General features: G+C 37.8%; 1 protein-coding gene across 1 annotated transcript; it reads left to right on the forward strand.

Moving 5' to 3' along the window:
- Positions 1-1,024: 1,024 nt before the first annotated feature.
- Positions 1,025-22,428, forward strand: LOC143852809 (uncharacterized). The gene is made up of 6 exons (XM_077362412.1): positions 1,025-1,531; positions 2,410-2,621; positions 20,359-20,650; positions 20,739-20,824; positions 20,924-21,015; positions 21,452-22,428. The coding sequence occupies exons 1-6, from the start codon at positions 1,208-1,210 to the stop codon at positions 21,706-21,708; spliced, it is 1,263 nt and encodes a 420-aa protein (XP_077218527.1). The 5' UTR covers positions 1,025-1,207; the 3' UTR covers positions 21,709-22,428.
- The last annotated feature ends 1,568 nt before the right edge of the window (positions 22,429-23,996 follow it).

The raw sequence follows: 23,996 nt of genomic DNA on the forward strand, positions 1-23,996 counted from the left end.
AACATGGGCTCGGGTGAAGCCTGTGGGACCTACCCCCATCATATCATGAGGCAAAATGGTGGCCCCACCCGATGCACGTGTTTGAATTGAGTTGGTTGGACCCACCATCTCAAAACATATCACTGAGCATCACAGATATTTGGTCTCTTACAGGTAATTTCCATCTTTTCACATATAGAGAGATTTTGGTCCTTTGCGAGTCAAACAATTACAATTTGTATTTTGGCCACAAATTGATTGCAAAGGGGTGCAACTCAGGTCGGGTTGGGGGGTTGGGTCAGGTTGAGGCCAACCTGACCCCGACCCAACCCGAGGAACCCATTTTTTCAACTTGAACCCGACCCGATGAGGTTCAACCTGATATGAACCCCAAACTCAACCCGAGTTGGGACTCAACCCATTCCTACCCGACCTTTTTTCGGGTTGAACACGACCCGAGTTGCACCCCTACGTTTTTGCAAAATTCTGTCAAACGTGGCAACTCTATTTGCAAATTGTAAGACTGTTTTTGCAAATTAAGCAAAGTGGATATAAAAAAAAGCCCTTTTAAAAAAATACAGCCCGGCCCTCATGGTTTTATAATCCAACCGATTAATTTGTTGTAGATTGGAGGGTTAGGATCATCCTATGGAAGATGTATTAACCCCGTCTCTCTCTCTCTCCCTCTATCTGGTGTTATTTTGTGGGCCACACATTTGATCATGACACAAAAACGTATCTAAAATCCCAACCGTTCGATTGGTATCTTTACCTAAGTTTTTATTTGCTAAGCGGAACCGGAAAAGTCGTGGAGGAAATTGACCGGTCGCAAAGGTAGTAGTCAAGTAGAGGAAGCGGCATTTAGTAAAAAACATAAGGGGCAGAATTGTCATATCCCTTCACCTTTCTTAAAAAATACAAACACATCCTCCCTTACTTGTATACTTTCACAGTTTCACTCCACGTCCCCTCAAGGGCATTCCCGGTATTTCACTCGCAAGGATTTTTTACACAAAAATATAAAACCCCTCATTTCCCTGCTTGTTTCTTCTTCTTCCTTCTCTGCGTTTATGTGAAGAACAAAAAAAAAACACAGTCTCTTCCAGATCCGAAACCCTAAAACGCTCTCGATTTGAAATTCCGAACAAATCCCCCTCCGATCTCGAACTGTAAAACAAGAGCAAGTCAAATTCTTGAATTTGTCGACTTTCCTTTGGATTTTCTGCAAATGTTAGGCTCCGGAGGTTCTTCGTTTTCACGCAGTCATGGTGTCGATCGGTTCTACAATGCTTCTGCAATTAGAAGGCAACAACAGTTACAGTTACAGCAGCAACAACAACAACAGCAGCAGCAGCAGCAAGTTCTTCAGAAACAGACAAAGCCAAAGGCGAGATCGGTATCTGAGGTTCGAGAGGCGGAGAATTACGCAGAGTCCGATGATTCTTTATCGAAACCCCCGGCGTGTTCTTCGCCTTCTAGACCTCCGCCTGGTAACTTGGATCGGTTCATCGAATCCACGACTCCTGTCGTCCCTGCACAGTATTTCTCCAAGGTATAATCTAAAGGAAAACATTAGTGATAGAAAATTTTTTCTTGGATTTTTTTTTGTTTCTAGGAAATGATTTGATTATGGATAAGTTAGATGGTTATCATCACAGGTTGAAGGCCTCTCTAAATTAAAATTGAATAGAGTTGATTCCAGTTTTTTTTTTTTTTAGTGTAAAAAAAGTAGGAAATTTTGATTTTTTTGATTTACGATTTTTTCCTGAAAATTCCTGCAATCCAAACAAGGTGTTTAGGGTTTTTTTTTGATGGTTTTGTGATTTGTTATGTGCATACTATTATGGTGTTTATGAAGTGTCACAAAGTATAATCAGAAGGAAACTTAGGGCTTTTGGATGGTTTTAGGATTTGATAAGTGGATTTTTTTGTGGTGTTTATGTGGTATCACGTATGGAATCCAAAATCGCCCAAGATGTAGTCAGGACACAGGATCGATAGCTCTGATACTACTTATTACGGTCCCATATCATAAATAAACAAAATAAAAGAAAGAAAAGTACTATTATGGTGTTTATGTGGTATCACATATGGAATCTATAATCTCCCAACATGCATGCAGCTATGACGCAGGATAGACCCGTTCAAATACCACTTGTTACGTGCCTAATTGGTTATAACACAAATAAACAAAAGATAGAAAAGAAGGGAGAGAGGTTGATTCGAGGAAACCGGGCCTTCTTAAATTCAACAACTACATACCGTTACCCTAAATCACATAAGCCATAAACACATAATAACTACATTACAACTACACCAATACGATAATAGTATGCACATATCATGATTCCTTTTGAAGAAATGGATTTTTTGGGTTTCTTTTATTTATTTTTTATTTTTCATTTAGTTGTTGGAATTTGGGGCTTGCAGACAAGCATGAGGGGATGGAGAAATTGCGATGCGGAGTTCCATCCGTATTTCAATCTTGGGGATCTTTGGGAGTCTTTCAAGGAGTGGAGTGCGTATGGCGCCGGAGTGCCGTTGGTGTTGAATGGGAGTGACTCTGTTGTTCAGTATTACGTTCCATATTTGTCCGGTATTCAGCTCTACGTGGACTCGTCGAAGCCTTATTTGAAATCGAGGTAATGTATGGTTGGATTTATGGGTGATTTTGTTTAAATGGATTTGGATAGAATTAGGTAGTATCGTACTGCTTTTTATAGTTTTGTGTTTATTTTTAATGATTGGAGAATAGTTGCTGGGTTTTCCTGGGAATTTCAAGAGTAGAATGATAAGATCTTTGTGTCACTCTTAAGGTAATTTCTGCTTTGAAGATTTAGTCACATTGTTTTTTTTTTTGAATGGTCAAGATTTAGTCACTTTGTTATGCATTTAACATTGGTTTTGGGTGTTCAAGCAAGAATTCAGAGAGTTCTTAGCTTTGGCACAGGGTGCAATTGATTCTTGAATGCTTTTTTATGGTTTTCTATAGTAGTTTTCTTTGGAATTTCCATGGTGGAGCAATAAGGTCTTTTTAATGGCACTTCCTATTAATGTGAATTTTGGATGTTCGGTGAGGAATGCAAGGATTCTTGGTGTTTGAAAGTTTGTTCTTTAATTTAATTGCTATATTCGGTAAAATTGTTTTTTTAGTTGGCTTTCTAGTAATCTCTGTTACAATGTCTATTAAATTATATGACATTCCAAGAAGAAGAAAGATATGGGACTTTGCTTTCACTTCAGAGAAAATTTCTTTAGCATATTGGTGGAAAATGCTGCGCATTCATTTGTGGCCTGAACCTCCCTACTAAGTTTTCTTGCCCCTGTCTAAATGGGCATGGTCAGACGCTATTGTGGGGAATTAATGAGTGTAGAACCGATGGAAATGATATACTGCTCTTATTCTCCTTGCTGCACGCTCTAGAAAAATAACTTCCCATTACTGTCGTGCAGCATCAAGTGGGGTTGCCAGTTAGAAATTGCGTGCTAGCTGAAATCGTTGACACAATAAAATAAATATTTGAATTAATTTTGTTTGAATGATAATTTTTTGGTACTAATGGTATTTACTTATTTGCTTTTGTACAGTTTTTGAAAGATTACTTATTTGCTTTTGATTATTTTGAGTTACTATTTCTATATTACCTTTTAAAATTTTTCATGCGGTTTGCGATTCAAGTCATTGTTCGACTCAGTTTCCTGTGCATCATACCTAGAATGCACCTGAATCTTCAATTGTTTGAATAAATTTGACTTACCACTTACTATTTCAAGAGTAGAATGATAGCATCTTTGTGTCAATGTTAATGGAATTTCTGCTTTGAAGATTTTTTCACTTTCTTGCGCATTTAACATTGGTATTGGATGTTCAGGCAAGAATTCAGAGAGTTCTTAGCTTTGGCACAAGATGCAATTGGTTGTTGAATGTTTTTCTATGGTCTTCTATAGTAATATTCAATGGAATTTCCATGGTAGAGCAATAAGGCCTTTTAATTGTCATTTTCTATCTGAAGCTTTCATGATTATTGCATTTAATGTGGATTTTGAATGTTCGGTGAGGAATGCAAGGAATCTTGGTCTTTGATACTTCGTGCTTTAATTTAATTGCCATATTCGGTAAACTTGTTCTTTTTAGTTGGCTTTTGAGGATTCTCTATTACAGTGTCTATTTATTATTATATGACATTCCAAGAAGAATGATATGGGACTTTACTTTCACTTCAGAGAAAATTCTTGATGCTGATGTTGGTGGAAAATGCTGGGCATTCATTTGTGGCCTGAACCTCCTTACTAAGTTTTCTTTTCCCTGTGTAAACGGGCATGGTCAAATGCTGTTGTGTAGAATTAACGAGTGTAAAACCGATGGAAATGATTTACTGTTCTTATTGCCCTTGCTGCACGCTCTACATAGATAACTTCCCACTACTGTCGTGCAGCATCGTTGTGTGCTAGCTGAAATCGTTGACTCAATAAAATAAATCTTTTAATTAGTTTATATTTTTTTTTCAATATTTTGGTACTAATTTTATTTGAATTCTAGTTTTTTGGTACTAATGGTATTTACTTATTTGCTTTTGTACATTTTTTTGAAAGGTTACTTATTTGCTTTTGCACAATTTTGAGTTACTAGTTAGATACTACCTTTCAAATTTTTTCGTGCGGTTTTTGACTAAAGTCATTGGCGGACTCAGTTTCATGTGCATCATACCTAGAATGCACCTGAATCTTCAATTTTGTTTATAAATTTGACTTTCTATTTAATTGGATGTCAACCCCATTCTAAATGACTAAAACTAATTTTGTTATTCTTTTAATTTTTGGCTGTTTCTTTTTTTTGGATGTTTTGGAAGCATGTTAAGATGTTAACATGCTATTGACTGTCCAAGTCGACATTGTAAGGTTGATATGCTATTTTATAAAATTTTAGGCACTTTTATTAAGAAGTCTTAAAGGAAATGAACCTTGATTAGTAAATTTTCAATTCTCAACAAAAAATTTCAATCATGAAAATATGAAATTACAACTCAATAATTGGAAGTCATTAAAATCTTTGTGAACCATTTTTAAATGGGGCGAAGTTTGTCGTTGAGGGGAATTATGACTTGGTCTTAAGTGATGAAGTGAGACTGCAGGATATACTCATTTTGGGCCGAATTAATTAATTGTAACACCTGCAAAGTTCTATTTATATCCATTGCCTCATCATTATTATGGCTTTGTACTTCATGGCCAAGTGATTGTGCTATACTATATCTATGTACTGCTAGTGCTAGGACTTAGATTAGGATTTTAGGAACTTCTTTTGTATCTTTAAATCCAGAATAATGCTTTTTAAGTTGACATGTAGCATAGCTGCTATACTTCTAATTGTTTGTACACATTTCTTCTTATTGGTGAATGAAAGGCTATTATCATTATTTCCAAACATGGTAACTGAGATGATTCAATCCAAGGAATCTCGAAAAGTGCGGAAAGATTAGGATCTGGAAATCTTTACACAGCGCATGTCATAATGATTTCTATATAGGAAACCGAACATTGATTTTCACATGGGGATCAGTGATGGGGACCATCCTTCATTTAACTAGGAAGATGGGCCCCATCACGAGCGCTTAAAGAATCTGTTATTCAATTTTAGAGTGTTATTCAATTCCTTTTAAGTTATAAGGGTTACTATGGTCCTTTTGTTATAAAATCATTTTAAGTCACTTAAGTGAATAGCTCGTAAAAGTAGGGCATATCATGTATTACGACATTTTAAGTGATAAGAAGTCTGTGTCTCATAAATAATAGTCCATGTTATTAATGACTTCAAATTTTAGTCTACCAAGTGCCCTAGTTGGTCTTAGTCCAAGGTTTTATTTATGTAAAGCTTTTGACCCTTTTTTGCATGTTATGATAGAATACAGTTTACAGATTTTACAGGCCTTGCAATCCTTGGAGTGAGATGCTTCAAGCCCCTCGTCTTGGTGAGATGCATTGACAGCCTAGGTAGGACTCTTAGGAACCCTAGAGTAATTCTGTGTAATCTTCTTTACCTCCTTTTGAATTACTTCCCTGTTACAGTTTTCAACTCTTGAATCCTTGCACTTAACCTTGTGTTTTCTGCTTAAGAAACAGTCCCCTAGACCCCTATTACCTTGTTGACCACTTCCTTGTTCCCATCTTTCCCTGCCAGCCTATTTCCCTCTCTTCACAGGTGTCAGCCAGCCCCAACCTCTTTTTTTCTTGAAACTATTCTTGATCCGTTTACGGATCCAAGAAACAATCCTGATCTTACTTTCCCCAGTCCTTAAACAAACCCTACATCCAGTCCTTCTGTTCCCTACTCATATCCACACCAGAATTCCTATTCCAACAGCAATGTAACAAACAGGGAAACCTACACATCATTCCCTTTTCTTGGTCTGCTCAGAAATTCCAGAATAGTTGTAAATCACACTTGCAGTCAATATCCTATCTATTCCCACATCCCATTGGCCACCATCAATTGCTTTCCCTTCCTATCGACCATCACAACCAGTCCTCTTGACTTTCCTACAATACTAGTCACATCTCATACTCATCCTAGTCCACCAAAACCACTACCAACAGTCGACCAAAAACAGTCTTTTTTGAATCCTCTTATACCTCTCAATCTAACGATGGATACAGGTATAAGTTTGGGGTTCTTTTAGGATGTACAAGCGACATATTATATTAAAGTCTCAGCCCGATTTGATGGCCAGATCTGGATCTACTGTTGGATCAGTTCCCGACTTAAATAAAAACCTGCAGAATTTAAGAAACACCTAGATTTGATCTTCTCATGATCTGGTTGAATCCATACTTTGATGTTGTCTTTCAATAAAGGTTCTCTACCGCATATCCAAACTTTGAATAGATTCAACGGTCAGATCTTCTTCGATCCCCTGTGTCAGTTCCTTATTCTGGTAACTTTTTTCTAATCTGAAAATTACTTTTGTGATCCATTGATCATCCTTGCTTTCTGATGCAGCGGAGCTTCCTCTTATATACATTAGTTCCTACATGGTTCTTAGTATAGGTGTCTTTTGCTTGTTCATGTGATGTCTTGTTTAGTCATTTTACTTGTTGCAACTGTCCTTAATGGTCTTTTTGTGTCATTATGTGTAGTTTAGGAATTTTATGTTGTATTAGGGCAAGGCCCTTTCCTCTCATTTGTAACAAGTTTTTGGCATTAAATTTCTTGGAGGGAACTTTGAAATAGAGCTTGGCTCTTTTCTATCTTTCATCCTTTTTTCTTTTTTTTTGAAATATTAGGATTATGAAATTTGAAGATTAGAGTGCTAATCTTTCTTTCTTGCCTTTCATCTCTTGTCACTACTTGTTGAATGCAAGAATTATCAATCGATTCCACATTTGATTGAGCTCGTGTGTCCCCTCGCTCGTGGCGTAGATCAAGTTCTATCATTTTTTACAAAAGTAAAAAAAAAGAAAAATTTTCTAGTTCTATCCGATCTCCAAGCTTGTCGAAAAGTGCTTCCGGATCCAATTGCGTCAATTGTTATCAAAGCTCAGCAGCAAAGATTTCTCAATCTTTGCCGATCTTGGAAAGGAAATCTGTATTGAATTGAAGCAATTCGGTGAAGAGAGCTCAAGAACAGTCTCGGTTTCTATTCCTGAAGTAGGAGTGACTGGATCTATGAAATTTGTGCTGGAATTCTCTGAATCTAGTGAATTTTGTGTTCGAATTCCACCTCAGGCTCGGATCCCAACAGCAAAGAGCATCAATTAATTGTGATGTTGAAGTATTTGTCAAACAAAAATTCACAGTAATTATTCGTCCAGGTACTTTCTTTGATCTCATTTGGTAAAGATCCAAATGAAGTTCCATCCTCGGTTTAACAAACCTTTCTCGGTTTAACAAACCTGAGAGTTGTTACAAACTGAATTCTAGATCTGGAATCTCTGAAACTATCCATCGGATCTGAAACTCATCATTATTGTTGATCTGGATGGGTTCAAAATGTTTTACGATTATACATTCAAAGCTAGAAGATCTGTTCATGATTCCATAAAGCTTGTTGAAACTACTCGATTTAAGAGGCAGAAGGATCAGAGGTTCTGTTCTGAATTCTGAACATCTGATATTAGATTTTAGGTCAAGAAATTTCTCAAATTGAACACTGCCTTTGGGTGATTTAAATATCGACATTTAGAAAACATTGAGATTTGAGTTATGTTCCTTGCAAATGATTTGGTCTCATATCAGCTTACTTTTTTCCAAGCTTTGGTGAATTACGATCTCAAGCATTTGAAATCCTCGGTTTGATCCAAGAATCAGCCGAGAATAGCAGCATAGATCTGGAATTTGGAGAAACTTGTCTTCTCGGCTCAACATCTTACCACTGCAATTCTGGTTACAGAAGAAAAAGGAGGCGAACAATGATATCTCTATTAGTGCTTACGAGTCTACAGAGGAAACAATTTCTGAGACTTGTTCTGATTCTTCTGGTCAAAAAGTACATATTTGGAAAATATCTTTAGTTGACCATCGTTCAAGTGTTCATAATGCTAATCAACAGCAGCAAGCCATGTAGAACAAAGTTGCCATGAATTCCGGTTCATCGTGCTGGATGGAAAAAGAAATAAAAAAAAATGCTTCTGAGGAGAAATTGCCGCAATCAATCATCAGGTCATCTTGTTCTCCCCTGAGTTTACACTTGCAAGAGCTATGGTTCTCCGCTTGATGGTCTGCTATTAGATTTTTTTTTTTTTTGGGTTTAATAATCTTGTTTGACCTTGGACTTGATCGCTCTGAGCCAATTTTTGGTAAAGTGGCAAGTATATCAGAACTTCTGGGGCATAAATTGAGACACTTAGTGACATGCATTTTCCTTTCTGCCAGGCTCCATGTGTTGAAGTAGTGGAGAACAGGTGCCATTTTTTTTAATGCTAATGGAAATTAGCAAATTCACATATGGAAGAGCTAGGTAGAGTGACAACCGCAAATGATAGGCAAGGTTTGGGTTCATTTAACAAAAGAAATTCAATAAAGATCTTGCGACAGTATACATATCCTCTGACAACATGTAGCCCTTTACCACTAGTAGGAGAACTATTGATTGGTAATGCTGATTTTGAGGGACAGTCAAAATTTTGATTTTGTCTCACCAGTAGTGCCTCTACAGAAAGCTTCTTAATGGTTGTACGGTTAACACCACTTTTTGGTTGAGGTACAAGAGCAGTGGCAATAAACTCTTTCCTAGAATTTGCTATGAAGTGCTTACGAGCTTCCACGAATTCTGGGTTGAAGCTGTCTGATGACCCACAAGATCGAGAGAATGGACAATTGTATGACTCGGTGGCTGTCTACAATTGTAAAAGTTGGAAAACAATTGGCAACTGGTTCTCTTAGTTCAGTTCTGTACTAGAGTGTGCATTATTAATAAATCGTTACCTCCTTCAAAAAAGAAAAAAGGTTCTGTACGAGAGTTGCAAGAGGCTGTTCAGTCTCCACTTGTTGGGAAATTCTTTGGAGTTACTAGAGCGATGGCAACAAAATTTGATATCACATCAGATTCAAACAAGGAATGAGACAAAATATTCAAACCCCTCATGTGGAGGACGATTTGAGCTTGAGGACAAGCTCTTTTCAAGCAGGGGGTTTGATGCAGGAGCATTCCCTTCACATTAGTTCCTGCCTTAGAAGCACGAAGCGGGTGCGGAGGCGGGAGCGGGGGCGAGGAAGCGTGAGGGTCTAGAAGAGTCTAAGTTTGGGAGCGTCATGGGAGCGTGTATGTAGTATTTTCTTTATACATCTTTCAAAATTCAAGTACATAAAAAAAATAGTTTCTAACCATTTTCATATGTCTCTTTCAAAATTTAAGTACATTTAAAAGCAACAATTTCTAACCGTCTTCATATATGTGCACTCATTACTCGTGCCTTTTGAAGATCCATAGGCCTTTGTGCTTGCTCCAATGAAGCACTTTGAAGAGTTGGAGTTTGATGCAAGAAAGTTGGTGATGGTGGGACTTATGGAGTAATAGAAGCAGGCTGGAAGCGAAAGCAGGTTTGGAGCGTCATGAGAGAGGTTCCCGTCTCTTTGGGGTCATGGTTCCTGGAAGCTCCTTCCTAAGGAGCGCCGAATCGAGGTTCCGAGGTGGGAGGGAAGATTCCTGCTTCTAAGGTTCCTGCATGATTGTTTAATCATTTTACTTGTTGTAATTGTTCTTAATGGTCTTTTTGTGTCATCGAGGGTAGTTTAGGAATTTTATGATGTATTAGGGCTGCCTATATAAGGCCCTTTCCTCTCATTTATAACAAGTTTTTTTTGGAGAGATTCTCCTTGGAGGGGACTTTGAAATAAAGCTTAGCTCTTTTCTATCTTTCATCTTTTTTTTTTTTTTTAAATTTAAAATCTTAGGATTATGGAATTTGAAGATTATAGAGTGTTAATCTTTCTTATATGTCTTTCATCTTATGTCACTACTTGTTGAATGCAAGAATCATCCGTCGATCTTGCATTTGATTGAGCTCATGCGTCCCCTCGCTTGTAGCATAGATCAAATCCTCCGGCAATTCTACGCTTGATCGAGCTTGTGCGTCCCCTCGCTCTTGGCGTAGATAAATTTCTATCATATATATATATATATATATATATATATATATATATAGGAAAAATAGGAAAAATTTCCAGATCTATCCGATCTCCAAGATTGTCGAAAAACACTTCCGGATCCAACTGCATCAATATATGTAAATGATGTTTGAAGCATGCAAGGACCAATACGCTGTGATTCTCGTTTTAATGGTGGTCTCAAGTTCTTTTTTGCTTGAGTTCCATAAATAAGTTTAGACAAAGCAGATCTTGTTCATTTTGCCATGCAGTTGTCATGATTGGCTCTTTAAAATTTTGCAATTTGAATTCATCCATGTAGATGACGAAATGCCTTAGTCTCTGCTAGTGCTGATATTAGTTTCATGAGGAAATGCATGAGTTGGATGAATTCTTGATAGGAATTCTTGAATGCTGGGAGTTTTCTTGCTGGTTGATTGTCTTGTAAAGACCTTCACATGCATCAGTAGAGTTTTCATAAGCATTAAGTTCAGATTAAGCTTGCTGTTTGATTAAATGCATGTGGAGCAGCCCCACATTTTATATGTTATTTCTTCTTAAGAATCGTCCCTAGTGGAGTTGGGTTTCTTTCAAGACAGTTTCTGACCATCAGAATGCATATTGATTGGAATACTGGATTTTCTTAAACTTTTGTAAGGATTGGATGAAACTCTTGGTTTGTTGCTTTGTCATCTCATTGACATCCTTTATCCACTAGCATTTTTGACATTAGTAACCTTGAAACGTGTGGTGCTAGACACAACTAATTTCCTGCTCATCTAAAGACTTCAGAGTAGTTTTATTTGGGGCGCCATAGCTCTGTTTAAGGGCTTGTATATTGTTTCTCCACTTAATTTTTAACTGTCGAAGCCAAATTGGGTTATCCAATCACTTGTATTTGGAGGAACAACAAGGATAGACCTTCAGGAGACATTGTTTGATGTTCAAATTCGACAATATTCACGGAAGAGACTAGCCGATCGTGATGCAGATAGTTGGCCAATAAGTTGCATATTTGCCCATTAAGATTTATTTCCATGTTATTTAGTGGAAAGGGGGTATGCAAGGGGAAAAGGAGTGGGATATAATAAATATTACTTACTTTTTACCTAGAACTACAAGTTTCCAGTCAATAGAACTTAAGTTTCAAGCATTTAAATTTGCTCTGCGAGTTATAATCTACCGGATAACTTACTGTGCTACATAACTTTGGCAACCTATAGTTGTGGGTAACACAACTTCTCTACTCCTTCGGTTACCTGCTACTTTAGGTAACTCAAAAGTTGCCATATGTTACCAAAGCAACAATAATGATACGGTAACCTAAGATGAAAAGGAAAATGACTCATAAGGCAACTTGCCTTATGAGAGTTCTTTCCAAGAAGGAAACTGAAAGAGTTTCCTGTTGCCTCACGGAAAGGTTGCCCGAGAAGGATGCGGCAGGATAGGGTTCCGGAAGGGGTTCCGGCAATCCGTTAGGGGGCTGGGGCTGATGGTCTTGCTGGAGATGATGGGGCGTGGGAGATGGGATGGAGAAGAGGGTGGTCTGTTGGGTATGGTTTTGGGTAAGGGTTAGGTGTATTTTTGGGACTGAAAGTGAAGATGAGGAAAGAGATGAAGGTGGGTGTTCGGCAAGATGGGTTTGTGGATAAGGGAAGGAGAAGGTGCTCTGGGTTTTTTTTTCTTTCTAGTTGGCTGAGAACTAGTTAATAGGGGCTGGTAATAAGCAAGGAAGGGTGAAGGAGATTTGTTTGGGTAAACTGCTTTCGGGTGGAAAAACACCAGGGAAGGAGGGGTTCCTAAGCCTAGTTATAGGTACTGTTTATGGGATGGGTATGGGGCTGATTTTTTTGTATGGAATAAGGATGAAGGTGGCTGAAGAGGAGGGATCTGGGTTGACTCAGTGGGCGGACATCAACAAGGCAGATATGGCAAGGTGTTTACTAGTGGGGTGTAAAAGATAGCTCTTGGGTGGTGTGTGGGCTGCAAGATGGGTTATGGGGGTACGCTTTTGATAGGTTTAAAGGTGGAAGAAGGGGGGAATTACTGTTCCGGGTAGGCACAGTAAACAAAGCCTATGTTTTCTGGCTGTGCTGTTAAGAATCGGACCAAAAGATAGGGTTAATCTTTCGAAGTTACCTGGGATCTGTTGCTCTGATTGCTTGGATCTTTTGCTCTGATACCAAATTTGATGTAGGACTAGGAAGAGAAATAGAAGAAAGGGGAGAAAAAGAGAAGACGAAGGGAAGAATAGAAGAAGAATTAGAAGTAGAAGAGAAGAGATAGGGGAGAAGTAGAAGAGGAAGAATAGAACTAGAAGTAGGAGAAGGGAAGAAGAATTAGAGGGGAGAAAAAGAGAGGAAATTAGAGGGGAGAATCTCAATCAATTTTTATTCATCAAAAGTTATTAATTCTTAGTACAATGAGGCCTATATATAGGCAATAGGATGGAAATAAAATTCCATCGAAAATAACAGCCCTAAAAATAAAACATGGAAATAAAAATCCTAGAAACTAAATAACTTGGAAATAAATCTTAATGGGCAAATATGCCACTTATAGGCACTTCTATTTCTCTTCCTAGTCGTACATCACATCACATCACATCCACACAAGAGAAGCTTTCAAAATCTTTGTTTGATCTTCATTCATTTCATCATGGCTAAAAGAATAGTGCCCTAAGGCTACATATATAAAAATTCAACCAAACGTTGGCATTGGAATTGAGATTCCCATTATGAGGGATATTAGAATTTTTTGGAATTAATTTTTTATTTTAATTTGCCATTCTGTCTACGAGTGAATCAGAGAATAGGATGCCGATTCCGACTCCTGATTCCGGCAATCGAAACACAGTTTCTTTTAGAATATCAAATTGTGCAAAAATCGTTTTTCCACAGGATATTCCGCTATTCTCTATTATGGGCCTGTGTCATGGAGATCGAAAAACGCCGTTTTGATGTCTCTGCCATAATAAGTCTAGTTTTAGTTATTAGTTGTATTTGTTAATGATTATTCTCATTATACATTCCTTTTATCCCATACTCTTGTTTCCGAGCACTGTGCTCGTATTTCACACCTCCAAAGCAATGGAGTGGGTGCTGCGTACACGTCAGACATTTCAAATTTTTTGCCATAAGTAGAACGTCCATCAGAAAATTTCATGTCGGCATACTCTAGCTGAAAATGGGTTAGCAAAGTGTAAAATTCGTCACAGCACATGGCCGACCTCCACGGTTTTTTTGCTCAGGGCTCCAAAGTATTTTTTTTAAGGGCAAAAGACTTCCGTACAACAGTGCATGTCAGCTACATGCTTCCTTCTTGAACATACTTATTCTATGTAAATTCTTATTGCTATGGACCCTAATCATTCACAGTTATGTTTGTGGGGTTATATCCGTTATGTTCATGTCCTGTTGTCTTAACGGTGTATATTATCTTCTAAGGCCATTATATTTTTATGGGATATACTGACGATCATACGGGATACTTCTGTTATGATATCTCCACTCATAAAATTATAATTTCTCATGTCATTCGATGAGTCGCATTTCTACGGCCCGCCAAAGATTAGACATGAGATAGAGGAGGAGAGCGGTTCATCTCAAGTTTCAACATCCAGCACGATATGTAGTATCATACACAGCTCCAGATCTGGTCTCATTCAGTTGTATGATAAGCATTATGTCTGTCAGCACACACAGAAGCTTGCTTTAGCTTCTCAGGTGGTTAAGACCATTGACGAGCCATTACATTTTCTGAGGCATCTACTAATGACAGATGGATAGTGACTGTGGTTTGAAAACTGGGTGTGATTTATAAGAACGATATGTGAGAAGTTGATGGAAATGTGGTTGACTGCAAGTGGTGTCTAAGGTAAAGCAGAAGCCAGATGTTACTATTGACTTCTATTTAAAAATTCCCAAATCTTATTTTAGTTCCTTTTACCTTGGTCGAGTTCTTCTTTGAGTCTGATTTTTTCCCTACCAAAGCAAGTCAAACTCCTTTGACTCGCTTGAGTTAATGAAAAATTGACCGTGTCAATCATTGACTTGCATGAGTCGACTCCCTTTTACTTTGGCCGAATTCTAGTCTGCAGTTCGAGTTTTGAAACACTTGTAAACAAGGTTTTAAATTTCCATTAAAACATAAAACAGCCGAAATGTTCCCGTTTCCCTCCCCACCGAAACAATACCGAAATCGAGACGTATACCGGAACCAAAATCGCAAGTGAATTAGTGGTATACTACATCAGTATGTATTACATGTGAAATGCAGTGTATCTATTATGTATAAATATTCATATACATTGCATGGGAAATGTGGTATGTACTGAATTATCATAATGCGCGACAACTCATGTCACTAGGTATTCGATGTTATTAAACCATGATGGATGATTGTCTTACTTATCTGATGGTTTCTAAGTGTGTATTTATGCTCATTCTAGCATTTTCTGAAGTTTCATCTGACAATTATATCATTTGCATATGTTTCCATATATTTCCATGATTTAATAGGATTTACATCGAAATTTCCTACTGAAACCGAAAACATTTCCGTTTCCATGGTGACCAACCAAAACCGAAACTGAAACCAAAATTTAAAATCTTAGATACGAAGGAGGCTAATGACAAAGGTGGTGGAAGTAGAGACAAGGTCTTGACTACGATGTGACCTTTAGTCTTGTAGTCAGGACTCAGGAGTCAATAGTATTACACTCAGATTTAGCCTTGCTTTGGCTAACTTGGATAGAGGACCCTTATATGGATGGACACAAAGATTGTGTTTCTCCATGGGATCCTGAAAGAAGACGTATAGATAGAGCAGGGCTATGATTTAGCTGACACTTTGAATTTATTGCTGACAAACGTGTCTGGCCGTGTCCGACACGACAAGCGTGTCCACACATGTCGACATTCCTTTGGACACTTTTAAATATAATGCTAGCAGTGTTATACTTAATGTGTGTGTGTGGACACATTTTTGTACCGTGTCAATTGTGACATTCTGTTTTATTATTGAATTTTGTGTTTACCTCCTTTACTCTTAACTCTTCTTTTATGATAAACTAATCTTTTAGTTCTTCTTTAACCAATATTAGCTATTATAATCCCTCCCCTAAACCTAAAACCCTAAACAAACTCTTATTATGGTCTCCCTTTCTCATGTATATTGGAGTTGGAAAAGAACTAGATTAAATTGATTACTGCGTTTTTATTTGATTATCTCATGTTTGTTTTATATTATAGTTGATTAATTCTAAGATTTATTAGTTTATTAAATGAATACCACACACACACACACACACACACACACACACACATATATATATATATTTGAATGGTGAATACCATATTTATATTGTTACAAATTATAATAGTAATCAGTAATTCTATATGTATGTACATGATGTCACATTGTCTAGATTTTTAGATGCTGTCATATCAGATAACCCGTGTCTATCTATGTTGAAACTCGACACACGAATCTGTATCCATAAATCATGATTAAATATACTTTCTATTTTAGCCTTGTCTCTGTTTCTAAATTTTAGGAGTTTGCTGTGTCCGACACTTTGTGTCCTTGTCGACACTCGGCACTCGTGTCCGTGTCAACAAATCATAGGTTAGAAGCAACTTAGTTTGTAGACTTGAAAAAGTGATTTATGGGCTTAACTATTCTCCCGGCATGGTTTGTCAAGCCTCATCAAGCGCTCAAGAATGATGTGCACGGGAGAAGCAGTCTGATAACTATCTTTTTATTAAGCACGATAAGATGGGGATGGTGCTTTCCATTCAAAAAGAAAAGAAAAGATGGGTCTGGTGCTGGTTTTTGTGTATGTGGACGACAACATCATCATAGGGAGTGACAACTCTGTGATACAAAGTTTCAAGAACAACCTAAAAGATGCCTTCGACATGAAGGACCTAGGGGAACTTAGATATTTTCTTGTCGTAGGGATTGAGAGAACCAAGGAATGAAATTGTCAGAGAAGTATGCCACTGATATATTAATAGGTTTCACATAATGAGACGCAAATGTACAACGAGAAGGCAAGTGCTAAAGAAGGGAACAAGGTCAAGTATCCTTTAATTTATTGAATTATGGTATGCTCACTTCAGTATCTGACTCTTACTAGGCCAGATGTCACCTATGCAGTTAATCAAGTATGCTAATACTTGCAAGATCTAAGAGAACACCTTTAACTAGCTAAGCACATTATGGGATATTTGAGAGCTGTACTTCAGCTTGGTCTATACTACAGGCGCCTCCTGGTAGGTTCATCGAGGTGACTAGATACTTTGGTACTGATTGAGCAGGAGATCCGGACATTGACCCTGGACTAATACAGAGAACAATCAGCTCAGCTAGTGCTTGATGGACGGTTTTTAAGCTCCTTCATCTCCACAAGTCCTTGGCTGCGATACGGAGAACAAGCACCTCTGCTAGTGCTTGATCGACCATTTTTAAGCGCTCCCTCTGTTTTTCTTCCCTCTCTTTCACTTGTATTTGAAGAAAATAAGTGGATGTCGTTTTTGTTGTTGGCAAGGGAATCGAAGCCAAGCGAAAGCAGAAATAATTGCTTTTACCTGTTTTTTTCTTTTCAAATATTGTACAAGAAAACAAGTTGCTTTGGCTGCGGTAAACTCAGGAACCCTATCTATATGATCTTCATCATTGTCGAGCTTTGGGTGGGTACGGCAAGGGGGGGATAGCGGCGAGATCTTGATCGAGATCGAGTTTTTGATTTCTCGGCATAGCGAGGAGCGTTGACAGCGTCGGAAGAAGGGATGGGAACTGGAGCGTCACTGGTTTTCTCTCTTCCCTGCGCAAAAAAGGTAGACAAAAGGATGTAAATGGCATTTTACATTTTGTTTTCTAGGGGATCGGGATTCGTTACACATTTTTAGATTTGTTTTTTTTCCAATTTTTTAATTGGTTTCTGTTTTCTTTTCGGTTTCTTTTTACCATGTCTAAAGCGACTGAACAGACCCTAAGGGGGCATTTGGATATAGATAAAACCTTTGCAGATGGAATAGATGATGCAGGATGGAAAGGGAAGTCTCTAGGGTAGGTAACTCTGATTCTAAATTGATGTAGGACAGACAAGAAGGGAACACAGGTTGGCTTATCACAGCTACGGTAATGAATATGATTGGCCTGGATTTTTATAGACAAGGATGAGGACTATGGTAAGAAACAATACGGTTTTGACATGATCTATGGTAGACTATTGTATCACAGCAGAGAGGACGGATGTTCAGACAACTAAAACCAACTTGTTTTCATACATAGATCACCAAGATCTGAAATCTTGTGATCGATGAAACAATTAAGTCACAAATCTGAAGTATGCAGTAAATATGCAACTTCTACTAGAACTGACGAGAAGCAAGAACGGAAATGAGAGAAAAAAGATGTCAGAATGTAAAGAAATCAAAGCAAATGCTAACCAGAATCTCCTTTGCAATTTATCACCAAGCTTGGGAGTGTAAACTCAATTTATTCAAGCCATAAAATTCTTCTCACAAAATTCTATAGATGTGGGAGACGAAACCTAGTCCTACCTGTCTATTGCTTATAAAAACCCAATAAAAAGATTCCACATGGCATTGAGTAACTCGAGCCCATTATCTTTCAAAAAAAAAGAAGAGTAATTCGAACCCATTTAATTAGACTACTCACCCTACAACTGTCTTGTTTTTTTCTGTTTTTTTTTCCTGAGATATCTACTAAGACTTTTTTTATTTTATTTTGAAGGGTTATCTACTAAGACTCTTGTTCTCCCTTTATATGGACTCTATGTAATCCCACTATAAATAAAGTACTTTCTTTTTATGGAAATAAGACTCATAATTGAACTCAAACTCTTATTATCTACCAATATTTTGACTTATTCCATGTCCTAATAGCTAATGCTAAAAACAATGGGCAATGATAAATTCGCACCCCCCGTACGATAATTCGCACACCTTCAACGTGAATTGACGTTAAAAAGCATTAAAGTCTGCTACATACCCTCCTTTGAAGGGGTGTGAATTATCCTACAAGGGGTGCGAATTTATCATCGCCCAAAACAAAAGACTATTTTCTCCCCGGACTTGAGAAGCAAGCCCTGAGAAACAGGGACATTAAGTCTGTTTTACAGCTGGGAAGAAAATATTTCAACTTTAAAAGGTATAAAAATGGCACCTAGCCTTTCGTTAAGTCGCCCACTTCAACCGTTCTTCATTAAAATTAAACCCATCTGTCCTAGATTCTTTCTTAACAATGAGTGAGCCCTTTTTTACTGTAAGTGACATAATGCCACCTTATGTAACAAGTGTGTAATGGTTTAGCGTCACTATTGATAATGATACCCCACACCATCAATAATTTTTCCAGTAAATGATAATGGTACACTGTCGTGATAATGACAATAAGACTCACAATTGAACTCAAACTCCTAGTATCTACTAATGGTGTGACTTTTTCCATGTCCTAATACTAATAACCATTAAAATTAAACCCTTCTGACAATTAGGATTTTTTCTTAACAAAGGGTTAACAAAGGGTGGGCCCTTTGTTACTTAAGTGACATGATGTCATCTTTTGTCACAAGTGTGTAATGAATTAGGGTCATTAATGATAATGACACCACACACCATCAATAATTTTGCTAGTAAATGATAATGACACACTGACATGATAATGACACCCTCTTTGATAATATCGCTATAATTGAAAAGGTCACCAACAATTGATAAAAAAGATTATCCACTTAAATATCGTATTAAACAGCAGAATTGGTCAGGATGGTCTATAGGAAACTATTTCAGTAGATCAGAGTTTCACTTGTTTCTCTCTTAAAAACCTTTGCGTGTGAATTGTCTGTCAATTTGATTTCCCAAGAATTCAAATTCCGTATATCAGTTACTCCCACTCCCATATCTCGGCACTTGAAACATAGTGAGTCCACTTGCCACGTCTCTGTGATAGTGAGACCAATGACCAAACTCGTAGTGGCATGCCTCATATCCTCTATGGCAGTAGAAGAGGTCATTCTCTCCATTCATTGATGTGCTCAGTTTGACACTTGGAGAACATCACACTCTCCGTTCAATGCTATTTCCAAAATGCATCTTTACAATCGATAAAAAGAATATTCACTGTTTAATATCGTATTAAAGTTTGTTAAACTGTCTATTATTAGAGGTTCCTTATACTTTTTTTTTTTTTTTTTTTGAAATGGCAGGTTCCATATACTTCCTGTGGAATTTTTGCACATGGGTCATCATTGATTTGCATTATTGGGCACGTACTGTATCTATTAGTCATATAAGTAGGTTCCACTGTTGGTCTTGTTGCCCGCTAGTAGTTTGTCTAATTAAATAGCAGAAGTGTCAAGATAAATATTTGGCCATATATTTTGGCGTTATTCTATTATGAAGAAGATGCATTTTATTGGAAGTGGAATAATATTATTCAAAGTAAATGTTATGCTAGCTATTGTAAGTCTTATTTCTCTGCTTAGAAAATGCTTGAACAACTATAGTGTAGGATCTGAAATTGATTAACATCTTGACCTCCAGGCATAGTTGGGTGAATCATCTTGCTATGTTTTACATTTATTTATGTAACGGTTCCATGACTTTTTTCCTGGACAGAGCACAGGATTGAACTATAGTAAAAAAAAAAACATTGCAGGGCAAGCTGTTGTGATTCTTGAAAGGCTTCTCAGTGAAGTCTCTCAAGATTTTGTCTTCGGTAATTTTAAATTTTCTTGACAATTCTAAGATATTACCTTATTGTAGGCGACCTGGCGATGAGAGTGATGATTCATACCGAGACACGAGCAGTGATGGCAGCAGTGACTCTGAAGTTGATGGGCAATCCAAACTTGTCGCCGAGGGGGTAAGGAATCAGCGTAACCTCATAGAGTCGAACACACAAAGAATCAACAGATTAACTTTGAGAGACAAATCTTTTGTGGGTCAAGAAGGCTTCTCTAGTGATGATGGTGAGGCTTGCAACCCACCTGGGCTTTTGACATTTGAATACTTGGAACGGGATCCTCCCTACAGTCGTGAACCTTTAGCAGACAAGGCAAGTTCTTTCTTTATTGACTATGTCAAGCTTAGAATGCATTTTCACTTTCATTAACAAAAATCTTTTGCAACTTTTTGTATCACAGATTTCAGTCCTGGCATCTGGATTTCCCAAACTCAAGACGTACAAGAGCTGTGATCTACTTCCAGCTAGTTGGATTTCGGTGGCTTGGTAAGCTTTCATTATTATATGAGTTGTTGTAGCAGTGTAGTATTGAATTTGTTTTATTTTTGGTATCAATACTAACATTTTTTATTTAATTTGATGTAGGTATCCAATCTACAGGATACCCACAGGTCCAACACTGCGCGATTTGGATGCCTCCTTTCTGACTTTCCACACCCTATCAACACAGCTCAAAAGTATGGTGCATTTGCTCCTTTCTTTCAACATAACTTAAATTGAACATGTGTATTTGCCTCAGTAATGGGGATGAAATGTCAGGCAAAAGCACCCTGAAAAATCTAAGAGACTGCCATGCGTAATGAACTCTAGACTGCCATGATGCAGAAAATCACGACACTCCCCTCTTCGTTCCACTCTTAATTAAAAACTGTTACGTTTCCTCAATAGTCAATAGTGAGTGCCCTAATTGGAACTAAGAAGTGTGGATATCATTTACCTAAAACAAATAAGAAAGATAAAATAAGGGTGATTTTATAATGGTGGGGTAGGCGTGAAAAAAAAAAAATGGAGTATGCAGCCGGGATGTACATATTTGCGGGCATGAATATGTACTTCTTGACATAGTACCATTGTATATTGTAGGTTGTGATGTGTTTATGGTGTTTTCAACAGGTGCAAGCAATGGCCAGCCACAGGTTCATTCTTCTAGGAAGGTCAGTACTCCTATGGATATATCTCCGAAACTATCATTACCCGTCTTTGGGCTTGCCTCCTACAAGTTCAAAGGTTCGGTTTGGACTCCTACTGGCAACTGCGAACGTGAACAAGAGAGAATGCTGTTGCAAGCTGCCAACAATCGTCTCAGTGCCTTACAGGTTGATCACCCTGATTTTCGCTTCTTTGTTTCACATAATACATATCGAAGGTGAGGAAGAGTAATGGTTCACCATATGCCTCATGGTCACTGGTTGGTACAGAACTTGAGGTGCTGGTTTTGAAACCTGTGTTACTTCAGAGCCTAAATGCCTGTACAACTCTCCCTACTAGACTATGTTGGTTGAATCTTGTGCAGAGTTGGTCCACTATTCCCATCCCATTTACTATTTATATGTGCCTGGATTTACATATATAATGCAAGAGACTTTTTCTAATGGGGGACTGACTATCCAAAGGGAAGGCAGTGGGCTCCGTAGAACAGAAAAACTGTGGGCTGTGGCCGGTTTTTCTGATTTTAGCTGAGGGAGTATGGTGGGACGTGAGACCCTGTTTTTCAGTGGGGTGCACAAGGTGGAAAGATATGGTAGATTTGCATAATTTTCTAGTAGGGAGAGAACAATAATGGGTATGTCTTACCTTTTGTTTGTTTCATGTTTTGAATCCACCATGGGGGAGTTTTGGGTGTTAATGAACTGAATGAAAATCCATGACCATTATTAACAACGCCACAATATGTTTGCTGTGGGTGAAGGTTTTGATGACATGCAGTTTATCTATAATAGTTTCAAGAAACACCTAACTTTTCTATGTTAAAGCAATCATGTAGTTCATTGAATGTTTCATGGTGTATTGAATTTGCTGCTTTAGTGATTGTATGATTGATGAACAATAATCTGGTCTGCGTGTTTCTATATAAATCTACCATTCGAACTCTTCTTGCCTTGGCAAATTTACGAAGGCCCTGTTTGTTTTGGATTTTGAGAACTAATTATTGGACTCAAATTTACGTATAATTTTGAGTCTAATAATCAAGCTGAAAAAATGACTGGCACTAAACTACGTTACTTAACTATATGGGGCCAAAAGATTTAAAAAGGTCCTTTGGATTTTGGCTATGCGGTGTGGCTAATTGTAGTTTGTGATTCATATTTCTTAACTTTCACAAGCATGCTTGTTTGCTTCTATTATTTGGAGAATTTTTTTTTTGAAAGGCATGAAGGGTTTTTTTTAAAGCTTCATCATTAGTTACAATTAGGAAAAAACCATCAAGATGATCCTATCCGTCCAATCTTTGGAGGAAATATGAAAGGCTAGTATCATCCAATAATATGGGCCTAGTTAAGTAGGGGCCAATAAGGTTAGTATCATCCAATAATATGGACCTAATAAAGATGCAAGGCTACTAACTTCACTATCCTTGAAGTTAACGCCTAATTATGATTTGTGGATACAGACAAGGTTGTCGCTTTTCGATACGGACAGGGAGTGTCGGACACAGAAAACCTTCAGAATTTAGAAACGAGGATACGGATAAACTAGAAACAGGGATACATAAATACTAATAGGATATGATGAATATAATTTCAGAATAAGAGTTTGTTGAGGGTTTTAGGTTTAGGAGAGGGGATATAACAACATAAGAGTTTGTTGAGGGTTTTAGGTTTAGGAGAGGGGATATAACAACAAATATTAGTTAAAGACACATAACATGGTACAAAAATGTGTCGACACGCCTACATTAATCCTGACACGACACCAAATGGTTGAATTAAACCATTCATTTATTGAGACCCAATGTTGGTAGGCCGTGCCCTAGAAATCAGTCTGTTGGATGAATCTAAACCCTTTGATTTTAGAAGATTTCATTACCATGCAGTCCAAAAATAGGGATCACAAATCAAAGGTTTAGGATCTTCCTATGGCCCACATTTTGGGTGGCCTATCTACTATGATGCCAAAAAATTAATTGTTTAGGTCATCCATTAATATAATGCTTTTTCTATTCTACATGGGCTTTATTATAGTGTTCCTTGAGCACACGTGAGTCTGTCAACTTTCTAGGGTCAGTGTCTTCGCATTTCAGCCCCATCGCCGTGAAATTGAGGCCGGGTTGGGTTAGTTTGAGGCTAACTCTAGCCTAACCCGAGGTAGCATCCCCTCAACCCTAACCCAACTCAACCTGAGCCTTGGGTGACCAGGGTCAACCCTAACCCAACCCGCCTCTAAATCTCTTAACCCTATTACCCAACCCGTCTTTAAAAAATTGGCCCGGGTTGAGTCGGGTTGGGTCTGGGTTTGCTCAGGCAAAATTAGAAAAAACACAAAAAAAAAACATAGCAGTGAGATTTTAAAAATTGCTATAAAATTAAGAGGACAGGGCAGGTTCGGGTTGCCTAAGTCCTCAACATCAAGCCGACCTAAAATAAAACCGGTTGGCTTTTCACAGCCCTAACCCATCCCAACCGAAGCCGAAATTGGTCTGAACCTGTGTGGTTCAGGT

The sequence above is a fragment of the Tasmannia lanceolata genome, unplaced genomic scaffold, assembly GCF_043159265.1.
Source record: "Tasmannia lanceolata isolate RefF3 unplaced genomic scaffold, GAP_Taslan_0.1 ptg000019l, whole genome shotgun sequence".
NCBI classification, from domain to species: Eukaryota; Viridiplantae; Streptophyta; class Magnoliopsida; order Canellales; family Winteraceae; genus Tasmannia; species Tasmannia lanceolata.

Coding starts and splice junctions, on each gene's coding strand:
- LOC143852809 (XM_077362412.1), top strand. CDS start 1,208: ATGTTAGGCTCCGGAGGTTCTTCGTTTTCACGCAGTCATGGTGTCGAT. Junction 20,825..20,923: donor AGTTGGATTTCGGTGGCTTG/GTAAGCTTTCAT, acceptor AATTTGATGTAG/GTATCCAATCTACAGGATAC. Junction 21,016..21,451: donor CCTATCAACACAGCTCAAAA/GTATGGTGCATT, acceptor TGTTTTCAACAG/GTGCAAGCAATGGCCAGCCA.